General features: G+C 31.4%; 1 protein-coding gene across 3 annotated transcripts in view; it reads left to right on the top strand.

Annotated features, from left to right (window-relative positions):
* Positions 1 to 17603, top strand: part of LOC139524415 (pleckstrin homology domain-containing family G member 7-like) — a 100139-nt gene that overhangs the window by 71048 nt on the left and 11488 nt on the right. For all 3 annotated transcript variants that reach the window (XM_071319193.1, XM_071319200.1, XM_071319208.1), the window contains 8 exons: positions 406 to 557; positions 2266 to 2306; positions 10977 to 11075; positions 12304 to 12456; positions 13386 to 13481; positions 14131 to 14232; positions 15718 to 15834; positions 16334 to 16508. In XM_071319193.1, the coding sequence (XP_071175294.1) occupies positions 406 to 557; positions 2266 to 2306; positions 10977 to 11075; positions 12304 to 12456; positions 13386 to 13481; positions 14131 to 14232; positions 15718 to 15834; positions 16334 to 16508 (935 nt within the window). The remainder of the gene's footprint in view (positions 1 to 405; positions 558 to 2265; positions 2307 to 10976; positions 11076 to 12303; positions 12457 to 13385; positions 13482 to 14130; positions 14233 to 15717; positions 15835 to 16333; positions 16509 to 17603) is intronic.

A 17603-nucleotide genomic window follows, 5' to 3' on the forward strand; every position in this document is an offset into this window, starting at 1 on the left:
AATAATATTTTAAAAGTTTGCCCACAACATCTTAGTTGTCGAACTTCCTCTGGTTTCATGCCAAACTATACAGTACCCAGATCTTTAAAATGATGTCCTTAGATTAATAGAAACGCACAAAGATCGGTTATAAACACTAAATTTCATGAGTGACAAAAAGCAAATAATAACCTAAAAAAATCGGCACAGACTGAAATAAAAAATATTGGAATCGCGACGACTTTCATTCTAAAACCTTAGCAGTAAATAGCACAGTGACATTATAAATAACGATAAGCATATTATGTGTGGTCTTTCAACTCAATGAGGTTGTAGGAAATAATCTCCTTGTCATTTATTGAACCATATATAATCGGAAAGGTCTACACGTATTAACAAGTTTAATTCGTTGATTTTATCTTACAGGCGCAATCGTAGAAAAAGTTCCGATGACTTGGAGAACCATAACTACCAAAGGGAACAGATGCTGAGAGATAAAAGAAAGAAGCTGTTAAAAAGGAATACAATTTCAGATTTCTACAGGTCAAGGGAACAAAATCAACCAGGGCAATTTGATGGTGCGTTTGATAATATTTGATTTAGCAATGTTGATTTACACTTACATATCAGAAACATTAGATTTTGTGCAAATAGCACACCCTTGATAACAAAGCGAGCATAACGTGAAAAGGCAGGTACATACATAGCGTATTAACTGAGATATGTAAGACATGAGCTTGTCCTAGATTCTAGTTTGAAGCCGTTCATTAATGACAAATTCGAGATAAAGGAACAGATATAGAACATTATATTAAGAAATCCTTCTACTTTTGATAGTATCCTTATTATTAAGTTCACTGTGATACGTGAGTTGTAATTACTCATTGAAATGTTGGTTATTGAGGGACAGGATATCAACAATATGTCTGAAAGTAAAATTAAAGAACTTTGCAAAGTATTGTTTGTCTCTGAGAAGGTTTGTATATAATATGCTCCAAACGAGTACAAAAACAATTCTGACTTTCACGGTGCACAAAAAAAATACCCATGTGGAATACTGACCATCTGGCGAAACAAAACACCAAACTCAACCAAAGAGTGTAACAAAACTATCGAACTTCTAGCTAAATTCAGGAATTGGGATGTCCATAAAAACTTACAAAATGATGACACTTGATTTAAACTAAAATTGTCTTATTCCTGATGTTATGTTTTTCATCAAGACGTCAAGCTTTTACAAGATATAACCTTCGGCTTGGTTGTTATGGGAATCAGTTTGGTTCCTCGCAATCAAAAAGATCTTGGCCACAAAACAAGGAAATGATATCTGCGTTTCCTATTTGTATAGACGAAGCTCTGTTTAATGATGCAATGTAATCGATCATTAAATTTAGTATGAGGAAAGAAAGAGTAAATTAAACTGGTCAGTTGCTTTGGGGGAAATACTGCTTCACGACAGATAATGAAATACAATTATATTGTTCTCATGATAATATCATTTTGCATATCATTAAACAAGTAGCTTTAGGGTTTTATTTAATTAAAAAATGATTACATAATACGAAAGTATAGCAATACTGAAATCGAATTGTAAGACTGGTTTTTCAAGGCTTTAAGGTTGAACTAGAAAAATATATAACAATTTGAAATTACGAGTTCTTAAAATTATTTACGCAAAGAGTATAACCTTAAATTGTATAAGAACTCACAAGTGTAATTGGCGAGAGAGAAAAAACAATTGTTAACAAATCTGTTCCAACTTTTTGTCAAATTTTAACATTCATTCATCTAAAGACATTTTCATGCAAATATTTCAAACTTATTTCCAGCAAAAAGAAATGCATGATTCATATTTAAATAGAAATGAAAAAAAAAGACAAATAAATATTTGTATGTTCACTCTAAAATTCTATTTGAATGAATATTGTTTATTTTTATAACAGTGAATAATTAATAATTTCCGTCCAAAACAATTTTTTTGTCAGTATAGTTTACTGACTTTTGTACAAATGAATAAGCTTGGTTCTTCTACAAGCTTTTCCATAGAGACTATTTTCTATTGAAAAGTAAACCTCACGATTGATTTTCTTGAGATATGAAAACAAAAATCAACGTTACTAACCTTGGAATAGAATTGATACATCTATCACGGTTTGTTTGAATTGTCAATGCGTCAAGCAAATCATGAAAATTTTATAAACCTAAAAGAGAAACTTGAACTATATTTGCAGCTTAATGAACTGCCAATTTAAGCCATTTAACACTTTGTCTTGCTTTATTTCATAGATACCAAAAAGAACAGGCAGTCATTTTCATTCAGGAAATTTGTAAGTAGTTGTTTAGCTACTGTTTTTAAATGTTAAAAGTAAAATAGCGTGCACAGCATATTTCTCAAGGTATACTTTTATATATAGCTTTTGTTTCTTTACACCCAAGAGTCAGAAATAGGAAGGATTCAGTTTTCATTATTCATGGTTGAGAAAAATCTAGCTCGATTACTTTAACAAATAAAATCTCGTTTTTGTCAATTGATTTTGTTTGATCATATTGCCTGTGTAACTAATGAGTAATTGTATATTTACAAAAATGTAATTATCCATACCAAGGTCAACTCTTTGAAAATCGCTCAAAGCGACGAGTCGACTAAATGACGCTTCATATGATCAGAATAATATATGACATATATATAATCTTGAATAAACAAATACATAAGTTCGCTTTTAACAAACTGAATAGGTAAATGCGCAAGCGCAGTTATAATAGAAACAAACAAAAATAGTAATAAAAATGTAGTAGTGAAGGCCTTGATCATGATATTAGAAAAATAATGCTTTGGTAGTACCTCAAATTTAGTAAATGTAAATGGAGTGGACGATTATTTTCATTGACGTACAATTTGTTTTCTGTAAATGCTTACAATATAACACGTTCTTCTCTCAAATAGTTTGAATCAAATTGAATCCGTTACATACGTCTCTAGTGAAAAGTTATTGTATAGGCAATCATGTCTCACCTTCCTATTGGTATATAAGTTACCTTTTATGTGTTTTAAGGCTACATGATTGTCATTCTTCGTATTGCTCAGATTCTGAAACCGCAGTTGTCGGTAAATAAGGCTTCTTGTCATGTTTAGCAGTTATCTGTCAATGAGGAAGTTATTTATTAAACCCAAAAGATCTATGATCATCCATCTGTAAGAAGATGAAAATAGAAATTTATTAATGTGAATGTTAATCATTATGTAATGCTCTGTTTCTTTGATACTCCTTCCTATATCTACGTGTGAAATATTTTATCGTGGTAAGAACGGATAAAGTCTAATCATGTTTTCACCAGGCATGCTTCCAGTACCTCAACCTATTTTGCGCTAAAACGACATATGATGAACGGGAATTCCCGCAAAAATAATCACGGAGTCATTGTGCTTCAGGACAAGACGACCCTTATTCCTACGGATCACATTAAATGCCTCTGTTCTGAAAATATGCATGTTTCAACAGAATCAATGCAGTTTCATACTGAGTACGATGTTTCATATTTTTCCTTATTCAATGTAACTTTAAATGCACATTATTCTTATTTTGCAGTTTATCTCATTTAATACCTTATGAATATTTCAAGGTTTTTCAGCATGTTACCTTTGTATTAGGAGCGCTAATTGAACCATTTATCGACATTTTTATACCATATACAAAAACTCACTGCTGGGTTGCGAACTAGATAGTTGATTGAGCAATTGATATCGTTGTATAACATGATTAAGCTATCCAACCAGTTAAAATCTTAGCATGTTGATCATTACAAATAAAGCCGCAAGAAGTTGGCACAGTCAACAGAATTATGTGTTCTACTAATAAATTGATATAGATCTCAAAACTATGTATGACCTTTTTTGAGAAAGTTAATCATCAGAATGACAGAGTTTATTTGCAATTCATTTTTTCTTGTGGTGCAGAAACCGCTGATCTACTTGAACATCTGATTATCCACTCCCATCACCCGAATTGTGGTAGTGTTAGTATTGTTCAGTCTTTCGTTTTCTGTGAAGTGATTGTTTGGGCTGTTGATTTTCTATAAAAGTATGCTTTCCCATTGAACATGGTGTATTATTTTCGAATTATTAGTTTTACGTTTCCCAAATATATCTGCATTCCCAAACGTTATTTGTGAATACATCTCACAAGTAACACTCACGTAATTACATTAAAATTGAACACCATAAGCAGATAACCGATAGAATTGAAACAAATAATATTTAAATAACTGTCGTATCTGGTACACGTGTAAAATATTTAAACATGATAAAAACGTATAAAGAATGTTGAATGAATCATTATAGAGTCTACGATGTTACAGTAATTTGTTTTTTTTTTGTGAAAGAACACTACTTTGAGTAGGACTAACATGATAGATATCCCGACTTAACAGATCTGTATTGCATTTGTTTCTTTATGAAATATATGTCAAAATCAATAAGAACAATATGAACAAGAATGTATTGCCACGTGTACCTGTCTAAATTAGTTTAATCTAAACGGTATTTGCATATTTAATTGTCAACATGGTCAAACAGTATTCTTCAAGAAATTTTCGACATACTTTTTTTTTAAAGTATATAAAACTCAGTATATTACGCAACCCACTATGTTGAAAGCGCAGATATATAAGTATTTTACCTCCTATACATTTCTAGGAATGTAATTGGTTAAAAGCGCCCTCGTGGAGACCATGTATATTTCATATTAGGTTAGTAGGGAGGCGGGCTTATCTCATACACGGTTAGTAGTGGTGTTACGTCCCTTTATATTCCTTATAAGGTAGTAAGGAGGCAGGGCTTATTTTATACACGGTTAGTAGTGGTGTTATGTCCCTTTATTAAAACAAAACGGTAATGAGAAAAAAAAATTCAACAGACGAAGAAAGTGATGATTAAGATTGAAATAAATTCATAAAACACATTTAAACCTAACAAGTTGTCATTGTTGGTATCTGTTTTTGTCGGATCAATGGATGTAGTTTCTTAATACTGTTTAGGCCATCACTACAATTTATACCATGAAAGTTAACTTGTGTATACTTTATAAACTAATATTATTTTTACTTGCCTCCTAGTTTATCGTGAGTAACAGTACAGTCATTTGTTCTTATTCAATATATTTCCATCGTTTAAGGATATTATACCTAATAGATATTCGGTTCATGTTTGAAATATTACTGTCTCTTATTACTTACTGGTGTATCCCAGTAGACTACCTAATCGCGTGAAACGTCAGTTTTGTTGATAGTTTATACGTTTTATTTGAGAATATCCCTCTAAAATGGTCGTATATCATACAGTAAGCAATTTGTACTTCCAAGAATCCTAGACACGTACTTTTTCAATTATTTGCTCAAATGAGTGATTCAATTAGTTTTCGGCAATTCATATTTTGTTGTCCATAATATCATTGTTTGAATATTGATCACCTTCAATTAACGTGTTATGCTTTCATCAGTATTCTATTCGTGTTATCACTAAAACAATTATATGGCTAGTTAGATGTATACCATATAATAACACGTTTTAACTAGTTCTGATTGGATACTTTAGCTAGTTTTGACAATTTGCATCCTCATATGACAACATAAGTTTTCAACTTTTCTCGTCTTTTTTTCCTTTGCTTAATTAAAGGTATGAATTGTTGTCCGTTGATTGGTTGTAAATGTTTCTTTATTCATCAAATAAATAACATTAGAGTTCTTTGTAGTGGTGAAGTCGAAATCAAGCCTTCGAAAAATTTACGGACGCCAGCAACGAAAATCTGTTTCGCAGATGAAATCGGATATATTACAATAGCTGTAACCTCATTGTTGCCCTCCGTTTTTCTAGAATGTGACTTACCGAATAAGACTTTTCACCGGGTCTATTCTTACATGAGCAACACGATATGTGCCTCTATTTGAGCAGGATCTGCTTATCCTTCCTTAGATAAACTACGGTTTTTGTTGGTGTTTATGTAGATCACACTTTAGTTTTATTTGTATACTATTGTTTTTTTGTTTTTTCGTTCACGTTTTTTATCCCAATTATTTTCTTCTTAAGGAACTGCTTGTACTAAGTGAAGAATATGTCAGTTGTTTCTATTCGTTGGAAGTGTTTGAGATTTTTAATTTACCATTTGTTAAGGAATTACCCGTCTTAAATTTTCTCAAAGTTTGATATTTTGTTTTTTACTAGATGATGTCTTTCATTTCTTTTGAAGATTTCACTAGCATTCACGTTTTACTATTTAATTCGGTCGAAGTCTCGTAAACTCTGTTATATGATAAACATATTTTTTCTATACTACTTCACATAGTGCAGTGACAAAGTCTGCGACAGTTATATAATTTTCCTATTGTAAGTTGGGGTTTGGTGTCAGTTTTAACATGGCTACACCATTTGAAAGACTATATACTAGACATTTAGGCCATATTTGTGTAAATAGTCTTGGAAACCTCTTTTAAGAATTAGTAATATGATTGCTATCACAATGCTTTGAAGGTCTTTAAAATTATTCCATATGGATTCTGATCGCAATTCAAAAATGATTCTACCACAATATTGCATAATTGATACTTTTCCAGTTTAAAAATCTTATGTAGAAAAATTCTCATCGTTACCAGTTTTTCATGTAATTTATTCTTCTCGTAGAATGGTCTAATGCCTTTTCAAACAATTTGAATTTTTGTATTCCGTATATTCCAATATGGAAATAACAATAGATGTTTTCTTGTTTTCACATTCTTTCTTTTATTCTATTATCAAATTATCTCGCGAGAACGGACATTAGTTTGAATTGTCTGTCTTCTTTAAATTAATGCGTTTTATTTGTCAGAATGACAGTAAATCCAACAGTAAACTTATTTTTTTTAAAGAATTGTCAAGACGTAAAAAATGTGTATTTAATCATTGATGAAATGAGCTTGTCATTGATATCCTAAAACCATTGTTATGTCGAAAATAAGATTTGTCATATTCCAGCATTTTATGATTATGATGTCCCAATTGTAAAGGGGAAAATAAAATAACTTACAATTGGCTGTTATATCTCAATAAGACCTTGTATTATATTGATATCATATCTTAATAAAACCTTGCATTAAATTGTTATAATACATGTGTATTTAAATGTTTTCAGTTCATTCATAACTTTTCTGACTCAATAGTTGCTTATAATAACTCGGCCAGTATTGTGTCGATGTTCGGGAAAATCAGAGGAAAATGTGATATGCAGTTTTCAATTGCCTGCATTGATAAATTATGACAAACCTTTTCAGTCTTAAGAAATGGTTACCGTCACCATACTCGGAATGTTGATCCTTGTTGGCCCGTTTTATCATACATCTGTCTTTATGTACATGTGTAACAAAATATAAAGCCCCGCAAGCTTGGCAAAGAAGAAGCAAATACCAATTTTGAAGTATTGGTTTCACCTGGTCGGGAATCAATGGGTAACTTCAGCTTTCGAGGTAAACACTCTAAAACCATCATATTCAAAACGACAGAAGATACCAGCTGATAAATTTGCTGTCTTTCTTAATTCAATAGGTTTCGTGCAACCTATCTACACAAATTTATATTTTTTACTAAGTCCCCGAATCAAGAAGTTAATAACTACTTATACATGACATTATCTCTCAGGAAAATTATTTTTCGATTCCTACCAATTACGTTCTAAGGTATACTAGGTTCAGATTCAGTCTAGTAGTCAGTACTTTGGTACTGACATGATTTAACAAACTTTTCTAAAATTGTCCGTTTATAAATTTTGAAATTATTATGAAACTAAGGTTTCAACTCCCTTAGTCAAAGTTGGCTTTAGATGAATTTGGCTATTTATATTTTACAAATAGCTCTTAAACGATTTTGGGTACTTATACATTTTAGGAATTCAAATATTTGACTTAGAGCGTTCCTGGTGAAGGTAAATCCAGAAAAGCGCGTCGGACGCAAGAATATATTAAACGTGTCGTTTTCAACTTTAATTTTGACAGGCTATTAGTAAGGATTGAATTAATAATCAGCATATCCTTGTCTCTTTTAAAATATCAACTATACCGAAATACAGCTTTACATTTTCTTTAAAGGGACACTAGCTGTCAAATTCAACTTGTACGATTCGCTCGTGTATGTAACAATGTTTTAGATTTTAACGAGAGAAATTTATGTATTATTGAAAAATTATTACACCAGGGTTTTCGATATCACAAATAAGTCAAAACATTTAGTAATTTTATTATCGGTATAAGGACATCATTCGTAAATATAGCTCAACATGCAGACTTATTATACGTTCAGGGTCCAAAATTAAACTTTGTTTGATTTCATCAAAAATTGACTAATTGGGGTTCGTTGATATGCCGAATCTAACTGTGCAAGTAGATTCTTAATTTTTGGTCCCGTTTTCAAATTTGTCTACATTAAGGTCCAAAGGGTCCAAAATTAAACTTAGTTTGATTTTGACAAAAAAATGATTTCTTGGGGTTCTTTGATATGCTGAATCTAAACATGTACTTAGATTTTTTATTATTAGCCCAGTTTTCAAGTTGGTCCAAATCGGGGTCCAAAATTAAACTTTCTTTAATTTCAACAAAAATTGAATTCTTGGGGTTCTGTGCTATGCTGAATCTAAACATGTACTTCCATTTTTGATTATGGGTTCTTTGATATATGCTGAATCTAACCATGTATTTAGATTTTTGATATTTGGGCCCGTTTATCAAATTGGTCCACATTGAGGTCTAAAGGGTTAAAAATTGAAAAATTTATTTGATTTCATAAAAAATTGAATTCTTGTGGTTCTTCGATATGCTGAATCTAACCATGTATTTATATTTTGGATATTGGACCATAATAGGTAATCACAATCAAAATTCAGAGCTGTATCAAGCTTGAATGTTGTGTCCATACTTGCCCCAACTGTTCAGGTTTCGAACTCTGCGGTTGTATAAAGCTGCACCCTGCGGAGCATCTGGTGTTATTTACTTTGGTTACATCTTCTGACATTAGACTCGGACTTCTCTTGAACTGAATTTTAATGTGCGCATTGTTATGCGTTTACTTTTCTACATTGGCTAGAGGTATAGGAAGAGGGTTAAGATATCATAAACATGTTTAACCCCGCCGCATTTTTGCGCCTGTCCCATGTCAGGAGCCTCTGGTCTTTGTTAGTCTTGTATTATTTTTAATTTTAGTTTCTTGTGTACAATTTGGAGTTTAGTATGGCGTTCATAATCTCTAAACTAGTATATATATTTGTTTAGGGGCCAGCTGAAGGACGCCTCCGGGTGCGGGTATTTCTCCCTGCATTGTAGACCTGTTGCTGACCTTCTGCTGTTGTCTGTTCTATGGTTGTGTTGTTCCCCATTTCCATTCTCAATTTAATGATCACCGATTTGACTAAAATTCTCATATTTTATTTATTATCATGTAAAACATTTATCCAAACTATCAAAAGTCTAAAATAAACAATTAACAGGACATCAGCTCGATAACATGAAGCTTCGTTTCGTGTGTATTTTAGTCTTGACACCATCTAAATAACTACCGAGTTGACCCCGATGACCATATAAGCGATGTCAACATAAATACAGATATAAATAGAATAAGCAACTCGTGCAATTCGATTTTTATAGGTCTGTTTAATTTTATATTATAGATTTAAAATATATATTTCTCATCGTTTTTACCAGTATAAAAATGATATTTTATGGATCGAATTAGTCAATTAAATGATTTATCTTTGTTTCACTTTCAATGTTGATACGTTTGTCTTTAAATAACCAGTACACGGACATTGCATGCGTTATTTATCTCTAGCTAAGGGGTTAAATTGAAGTTCACATGAATACGGATTTAATGAGGTCGAAATATTCACTTGCAAGTGAATAAATTCATTATCAATGTTTCTTAGCCTAATTTGACAAAATTAAACCATTTTGACGGCTAAAAGGGAATCATTATTTCACTATTACACTTTCATTAAGGACTGATAAAAAAGTCATACTTTTGATTTATTATATATATCGTAGCTAGTGCCTCTTTAAGAAATGAAGTCTTTAAAACTCTTCACAGTTTTGAAATTTTGTACATCAAACATAATTAACTAAAAGATTTACACAGAAATCACGAAAAATAATGACTAAAACGACTCACTTTCAATATTAAGCAAATTAATTTGTAGATTTATCGATCAAATTTAATAGATACCATTCCGTCAGACAACTGATAAATTAGGAAACTATTTGGCTATATCTTTGATTATATAGAACAGACAAAAGAAGTTTGAGGGCTAATAGTTTTCTCGACAGGTCTTACTGATAATGGTTGAAATTGTGATTTTGATATTTGTAATACCTAATTACATCCTTTTTCTAGGCAAATGTCAATTTGTTTTCTGGACTTATTTGAAGCTACAGGATATTCTTGGAAGACATTAGGAAACAAATCGACGATCAACTCAACGACTGTATTTATATATCCGAACAGCTATAGTTTTATGCATGATTTTATAGTGTGCAAAACAGTAAAAGAAACGTTGGCGTAAACAGCATTTTTACAATATACTTTGTCTGCAGTAAAAAGAGCACCTTGATCTTGGACAGGATATATATATTTGTTTGATAAAAAATATGTTTAATCCTTTGTACATTGTACACACCAGCAAATTAAATATCTTTTCTGGCAACCAGTCGCTTAATTATGAGAATAAAAGGTTCGCATTTCATTACCTTAGTTATTCTTTTATGTCCGTAAAATGTCACAACAGAATAGGGTCATATTGTTTGAAGGTAGGAATAGTAAAGCTTTAATTCTGATTTTTATATTTTTGGGTCATCAATGCTCTTTAACTTTGTTTTTGTTTAGCTTTGAGTCCCTCATAAGTCCTATGTAGACGAAACGCGCGTCTCCCGTATTATTTTATAAACCTTGTACCTTTGATAACTATCCTTATATCTTTATTTTTTTTTTGCAGATGAAAACACGTAGTAAAGAGTCGTTAACCAAGTTAGGAGATGTTCTTTCAAAATTGAAGCCCTCTCATTTTCAGGACGCAGAACTTGCTGCTTATAAGGTATATACATACAATTTACAACGTAATATAAACAGACAGACATTTTTCTTTTTTGACTCACTGGGGACAAATGCCAGAGGAAGATATTTTAAAAGTTTTGTAACCTAAAAAAAAGATATAAAGTTATATGAGAAAATGATAAATCTTTGGAATGGAGCTGCGTTTGCGTAAGTTCTTAACCTCCGTGCATCAGCCTTGATATACATCAACATTCACTAACTGGATTGGACATCAAAGACAGTAAATGTTATCTAATTCTTCTCTGAGCTAGTTTGAATAAGTCTCTAATAGTTTTGTTATCAATTCATTTTCCATTCTCCAGAGGGAATTAGGTTTTGAAACCATAAAGTTAAGAATATGTTGGTGGATTTGACACGTTTTATATTCCATCGTAGCCTTGCCCGGTAAATGAAAAAGGCTTGTAATTTCAACATGTTCCATTGTTTATTCACCACTACAGAAGGCTATCCGTTATCTAATAAAAATATATTTGACTTAAAATATTTAGCATGATAGAGATCCACTTTTATCATAATAATCCTTGCTCTATCTTCATCTCGATGGACATTCTCATTCAAGTACTACTATGTTTATTAACACAAAACTAACCGGGACGAACAAGGTCGCAGTAAAGACACGAGAAATGAACGGAGTTAGATGCGAAACAAACGAAAGTTTAACAAATCATGGATATGGCAATAAACCTGCAGGTGAAAAACTGAAAAAAGAAGACGGCAGATACAATTATTCAATCGTGTACATAAAGACGGAAGATAAGATTACAAATAAAGGCAACAGTAGTATACCGCTGTTCTAAATTCATAAATCGATTGAGAAAAATACAAATCCGGGTTACAAACTAAAACTGAGGGAAACACATCAAATATAACAGAAACACAGCATTAAAATGTATCACACAAAAAAAAACGAACTAAAATTTAACAATGGCCATTTTCCTGAGTTGGTACAAGACATTTTAACAAAAATTAAGTCAGTCTACAAATCAACATACTCAACAGGAACCCTATATAAGACACCGGATAAGGCATTTCCGGTGCTCTGGATAAATTAACAGTACCCTGCTCCGAGTTTAATGTTTGATTTGTATGATAAAAAGGTAATCTATGTAGGTTCTTTTTGACGAGGAAGCAAATTTTTATTTTAATATGAAAGATAGGTTTTAATACGCATTAAAAATATATATCAAAATAAAATATTGTTTTAACAGAGCGTCCACTGGTCAGATTTAATTGCCCAAACAGAAAACAATACGAAACCAATACAGATATCAGAAACAGAACGGAAAAGACGAGAGGCAATATGGGAATTGTTCACATGTGAATGTAACTTTCTTATTGACCATTTAATGGTACTGAAACATGTAAGTATTTGATCAGGTGTATTTCTTTCAATTGTTTATTTGATAATTATATAGATAACCAAAGTTCAAATTTGAGTCTTTTTCCTCGCTTCGTTGAATCTGTTTAATCTTGTTTTCTAATTCCCCAATCTCTCCATTTTACCATTGCATATCATTAACGAATAGTACATGTAATTGATACTGAAATAAATGAAAAAGCTTTTGATTAGATTTTCGTTAGCATTGTACATAGGAATGAAACAGGATGAGATATACGCCATCAAAACAGCAATATAGAGGGGAAAAGTAAAATAAAAGAAATACCGAACTCCGAGGGAAATTTAAAACTGAAAATCCCTAATCAAATTTCAAAATCAAAAGCCCAAACGGACCAAACTAATGGATAACATATGTCATGTCATGCTGTAATATGCCGTCTCAAATGATAAGCAGGTGGTTAACAGTTGCTGTATGTCACTTGTATCTATAAAATGAACTTTATCAGTTACGTTTGGGACCACACGTTAAAGAGGCAAAAAATAAACTTTAAAAAAAAGATAGCACTATAATCATAATGACACAATGATTAAACAGATGGAAAACACGAATCTGACCAAAACAAGTAGCTTAATTGGGTTGCACTGGAAGGGTTGTCAGTTCCAACTCTCTTATTGACACTCGCCATACAGAGATTAGACTCTAAGAAGAAGATACCTTATATAAGGGATATGAACCTTAGATGTATATCATTTTCATCATGCCAACCATGGAACACTAGCTAGTGAACATATACTACCCTTAATCAACCTTTAGAAGTCAAATATAAATGAAAGCATGTCCTTGTAATAACATAAATATATAACTTACTTATCTTAGTATGTTATTGTATTGCAATCAAGCTTTCTTTGACAGTTTTAATGCACACTATATTTCTTTAAATAATTTTCAAGTGTTTCATGGAACCACTGAAAAATGTGCAAGTGGAAGGCCATTTGATGTACGCAGAACCGGACGAAATATTTGGTAACTTAGATGAATTGTGTTATGTAAGTTTTGTTATATATACAATGTTATCGACTTCATGTGCAACTTATAATACAATACAACCTATTTATATGTTAGAGTTAGCGTGTATGCCTTATAAACATTAAGGTGTCCTTTGAGAGGGAATGTTTTATTTTGATTAATAAGTGAATACAAAACAAAATGTCAGTAGACAAAGGTAAACACACAGTGGCAAAGTCATAACATGTTTCATCATAATCCAATTTACTTAAAATATCGAACAACCATGTGTTAAATCCACGGAAATATGAGTTTCAAAGTAGATTTAAAGCTATGAATACGTAATTTTGATTGTAAAATTTAAAAGTGGATATTTTACTCTCGGTTAACTCAGTGACCTGCAAAGCGGGAAGGGTCTTTTATTTTCTAAATGGTTTCGTAGAAATGCAAAAAGAAACCAACAACAAAAATATGTTGATTTATACAGGCAGACACACTTATTGCAACATGTGCAATAAACTTATCATGAAATAATTTGATTGGACAACAAAGCTGCAGAGGGATTTAAGTTTTACATGTTTATATTATGCTTAGTTATACATGATGCAAAACAACGTAACTCAGACAGTTATAGTTTAGTACGAATGACGTTTAGGTGCACTTGTGTTACATTTTATTTGATATTTGCAGATTAGTTATACATTTTGTAAAGATTTGATCGCTGTTTTGTTACGTAACTTGACGACGGATACTATTTGGAATACATCAAGTCTAGTAGAAGCTTTGGAAAGGGTAAGTTTATAAATAGCTCAGTAGACATTGGAAAGTGTACGCTGAAATAAATATATTCATTTAAGATAATAATCATCCCTATAAGCTATGATTTTATCTGTCAAACAATCATCTAAAAGGGTATAAACAGACAATACAAAAGTAGCCACATTAGACATCTGTTAGTTCAATCTACTAGGAATCCTCTCGTGAAGGTCAATATATCGAGATTTTAAATTCGACCTAATACAAGTAATAAACGAATTCTGTTGGTATAAGCTATATTATCGACAAGAGAGTATTTTCCAACGCAATGCCGATTAAGATTACGATGATGAAAAAGCAATTCAAAGAATCAAATACACATTAATTTCAGCAATGCCAATAGTGAAGAAAACGTCTGCCTTATTTTTAGTGACAACTGTAAATTATACCTTGTCTACCTGAATTTTTATGGTTAAGAAATACCTTGCTTTAGAATATTTATAACGTGCTTCGAAAACCAACCTAGCTATGTTAGAGTGAATGTGATTCTTTACTCCCTCCCCGGGGCTTGAATCTGTACTTTTTAACTTCCTACTTCTAGGACAACACTGCCGAGCATTGCGCATACGCCTTATTCCATACTCCTACCATAAACAAACAAACTAAAAAAGATTAACAATGCGACATAGAATCTTTTAACAATAAACAGTTCAAGCTAGTAATAATCGCTTCTGTATATTTATGTTGTTCGAGAATTGAACAGAAACGGTCGAAAGCAAATACAGAAACACAAAGATATGACATAAGAATAACGACGTAGCATATCAAAAGAACATTGATCATTCCTTTTCATACCACCCAATAAGACTTATTTCCGCAATATGTCACGCTTAACATGACGATAGACTTTTGAGGTCGGAATTACATTACTGGAACATTTACAAGGCATATGATATATCTAGTTGTAATTGTGGTTCAATTTTTATCGTGTGAATGGAATTGTTTACATTCATTTTGTCTTATGTTTAATTTTCCACATAATGTATCCAATCTTTTCCAAGGTTAAGAGTCAGTCTCTAATAGTGTTTATATAATATTAAGGTTGGTCAATTACATGTATATAACACACAAGCAAGAACATATATAACGTCCTTAATATTCTATTTCATATACTTCACTTGTGAAAAACAAGTTATTGTAATAAAAGATAATGTACAGCTTATCCATTTATTTGGAAACATGATCTCGAGCAAAATTTTAATTTTGCCTATTCCGGTATATCGACTAACCAGTGTTAATTTATTCTTTCTGTCTACAACAATTGCCAGCGATTTATTTCCACAGACTATACAGTCTGATTATCTTACTTATTAAAAACAGATCATTATTTTCTAGTATTTATTAAGCCTATTATGTCATGGTAGGATTAATGTCCAGGAGATGCGATTTGTATGTCTAAGTTGTTGACATAAAATTACATTTTTACAATGATGTCAAAAACTGTTGTTTTTCTATTAACAGTTTGCACAGATATCTAATGAAGGAGGAGTGTTTCACACAAACTGTGTCAACTATTCAAAGACAGCAAATGCTCTTGAAAAGCTGAGAAAGAATGATGATTTTTGTGAATTTGAAAAGGTATTCTAATGAGCATGATTTAAAATTTTTAACACTTATTAAACCAAAATTGTTAATAAAATTAATCCAAACAAAACCTCAGCTTTGTCTTTGGTTTAACAAGTCAACCTTTTTCAAAGTCAACATGTTCTAACATAATTAATGAATATAAAACTCTGCTGCTGGTGTTTTATATTCATTGTTCAAAAACTATATTGTTATACTTATTTTTACTTTGATTTACTCTTTTAATTGATGATGCATATTCCTGAAGCTATAAGAAAAAACGACTCCTATGAAACTAGCTGTCCAAATTTAGATTTTATACAATAATTTGTTTTATTCTAAAACTAAAATTGATTCTAATTATAGATTAGAATGTTAGACTTGTATGTTTGTTTTTTACTTTCTTTTGCAAAGAAAAATACATAAATTTCATAATCTTGAGGTTTAAACCAGATTCGTTTTCTGTACATAATTATTGGTAACCTATAAAAGCCGCAATTTTATTTTTTGATAGTGGTGTGAGCAAGACCCTAGATGCAATCGTCTAAAATTAAACGATTTATTAGTAGCACCACTTCAGCATACGACAAAACTACCGCTCCTGCTAGCACCAATAAGGAAATATACAACAGAAGAAACTGATAGAAATTTGCTCACAGAAGCAATAGGCAAGCTAGAAGAGTCTCTACGTATGTAAAAGTTATCTTTAATCTGTTCAGACAATCACATCGATTTTACTTAGAATTTGCAGCATGTAACAATTTTATTTTGTTAAAACAGAAGTACTTGTTATGAGGAATGGGAAAGTGTTGTAATCGAATGTTTTGCTTACAATTAAGACGATACTAGGCCTAAAGCTGTTAGAATTTTAACATTTAACAGACGACGACGAAGAATTTTAACATTTAACAGACGACGACGAAGAAAGACATCATCATGGCATAAAGAAAAATAAATGAAGGAAAACAATAGAGCAAAAATGAGATTGAGCAGCATGCACACCACAAATATCCGTGTATGAACTCATATACTTTAGAAGGAAAGAATTTCTTGCTAACACAAATACCAACTCCAAGCCAAATTCAAAAGGGAAAATTCCATAAAAACTGACAGAATCATCCAACAGAACAAATGAAAAACTATTGCCATGTTTATGACATGGTACATTCATTTTTCGAAACAATTAGAAAATAAAAGTATTAACACATACATTACACAAAATTGATTTTGTCAGTATCTTATATTGTATTTCATTACAGAAGTATACATTTACTATGATTAATTAGAAAGATTTTGTTGCATGAGTTCTTGTTTATGTTCACCAAGTTTTACATTTTCTATGGACCTCAAGTTTAACTTTTGAAAATAAAATGCTATTATCTTTTTATTGTTTCACCTCTCGAAGTTTTGATTTAGTGCATGTAGAACCGGTCTTAGGTTAACATGATTCCTGTTAGGCTTTGTAATTGAAACATCAGAACAGGGATTTATAGATGAATAAAAAGATAAATTCTGCAACTGAAAACAAATGTTTTTGAAAAGATAAGCATCGTATCGTCTAGTGAAGACATGTATATTTTTAGTGTTAAACATATTTGATCGGTGTCTTGGGAGTATATGTAGTACCTATAAATATTAATGGAAGGATGTATACTTATAATTATGTCAAGATCATACAAGACTAAAATTGTTTTCTTGATATATGATCAAATCTTTTAAGAATACCAATCTTAATGTTCATATGAATAATTGCCTGTCTGGGACCGCGTAGGAATTTTAGGACT

Source organism: Mytilus edulis, chromosome 1 (assembly GCF_963676685.1).
Source record: "Mytilus edulis chromosome 1, xbMytEdul2.2, whole genome shotgun sequence".
Lineage (NCBI taxonomy): Eukaryota > Metazoa > Mollusca > Bivalvia > Mytilida > Mytilidae > Mytilus > Mytilus edulis.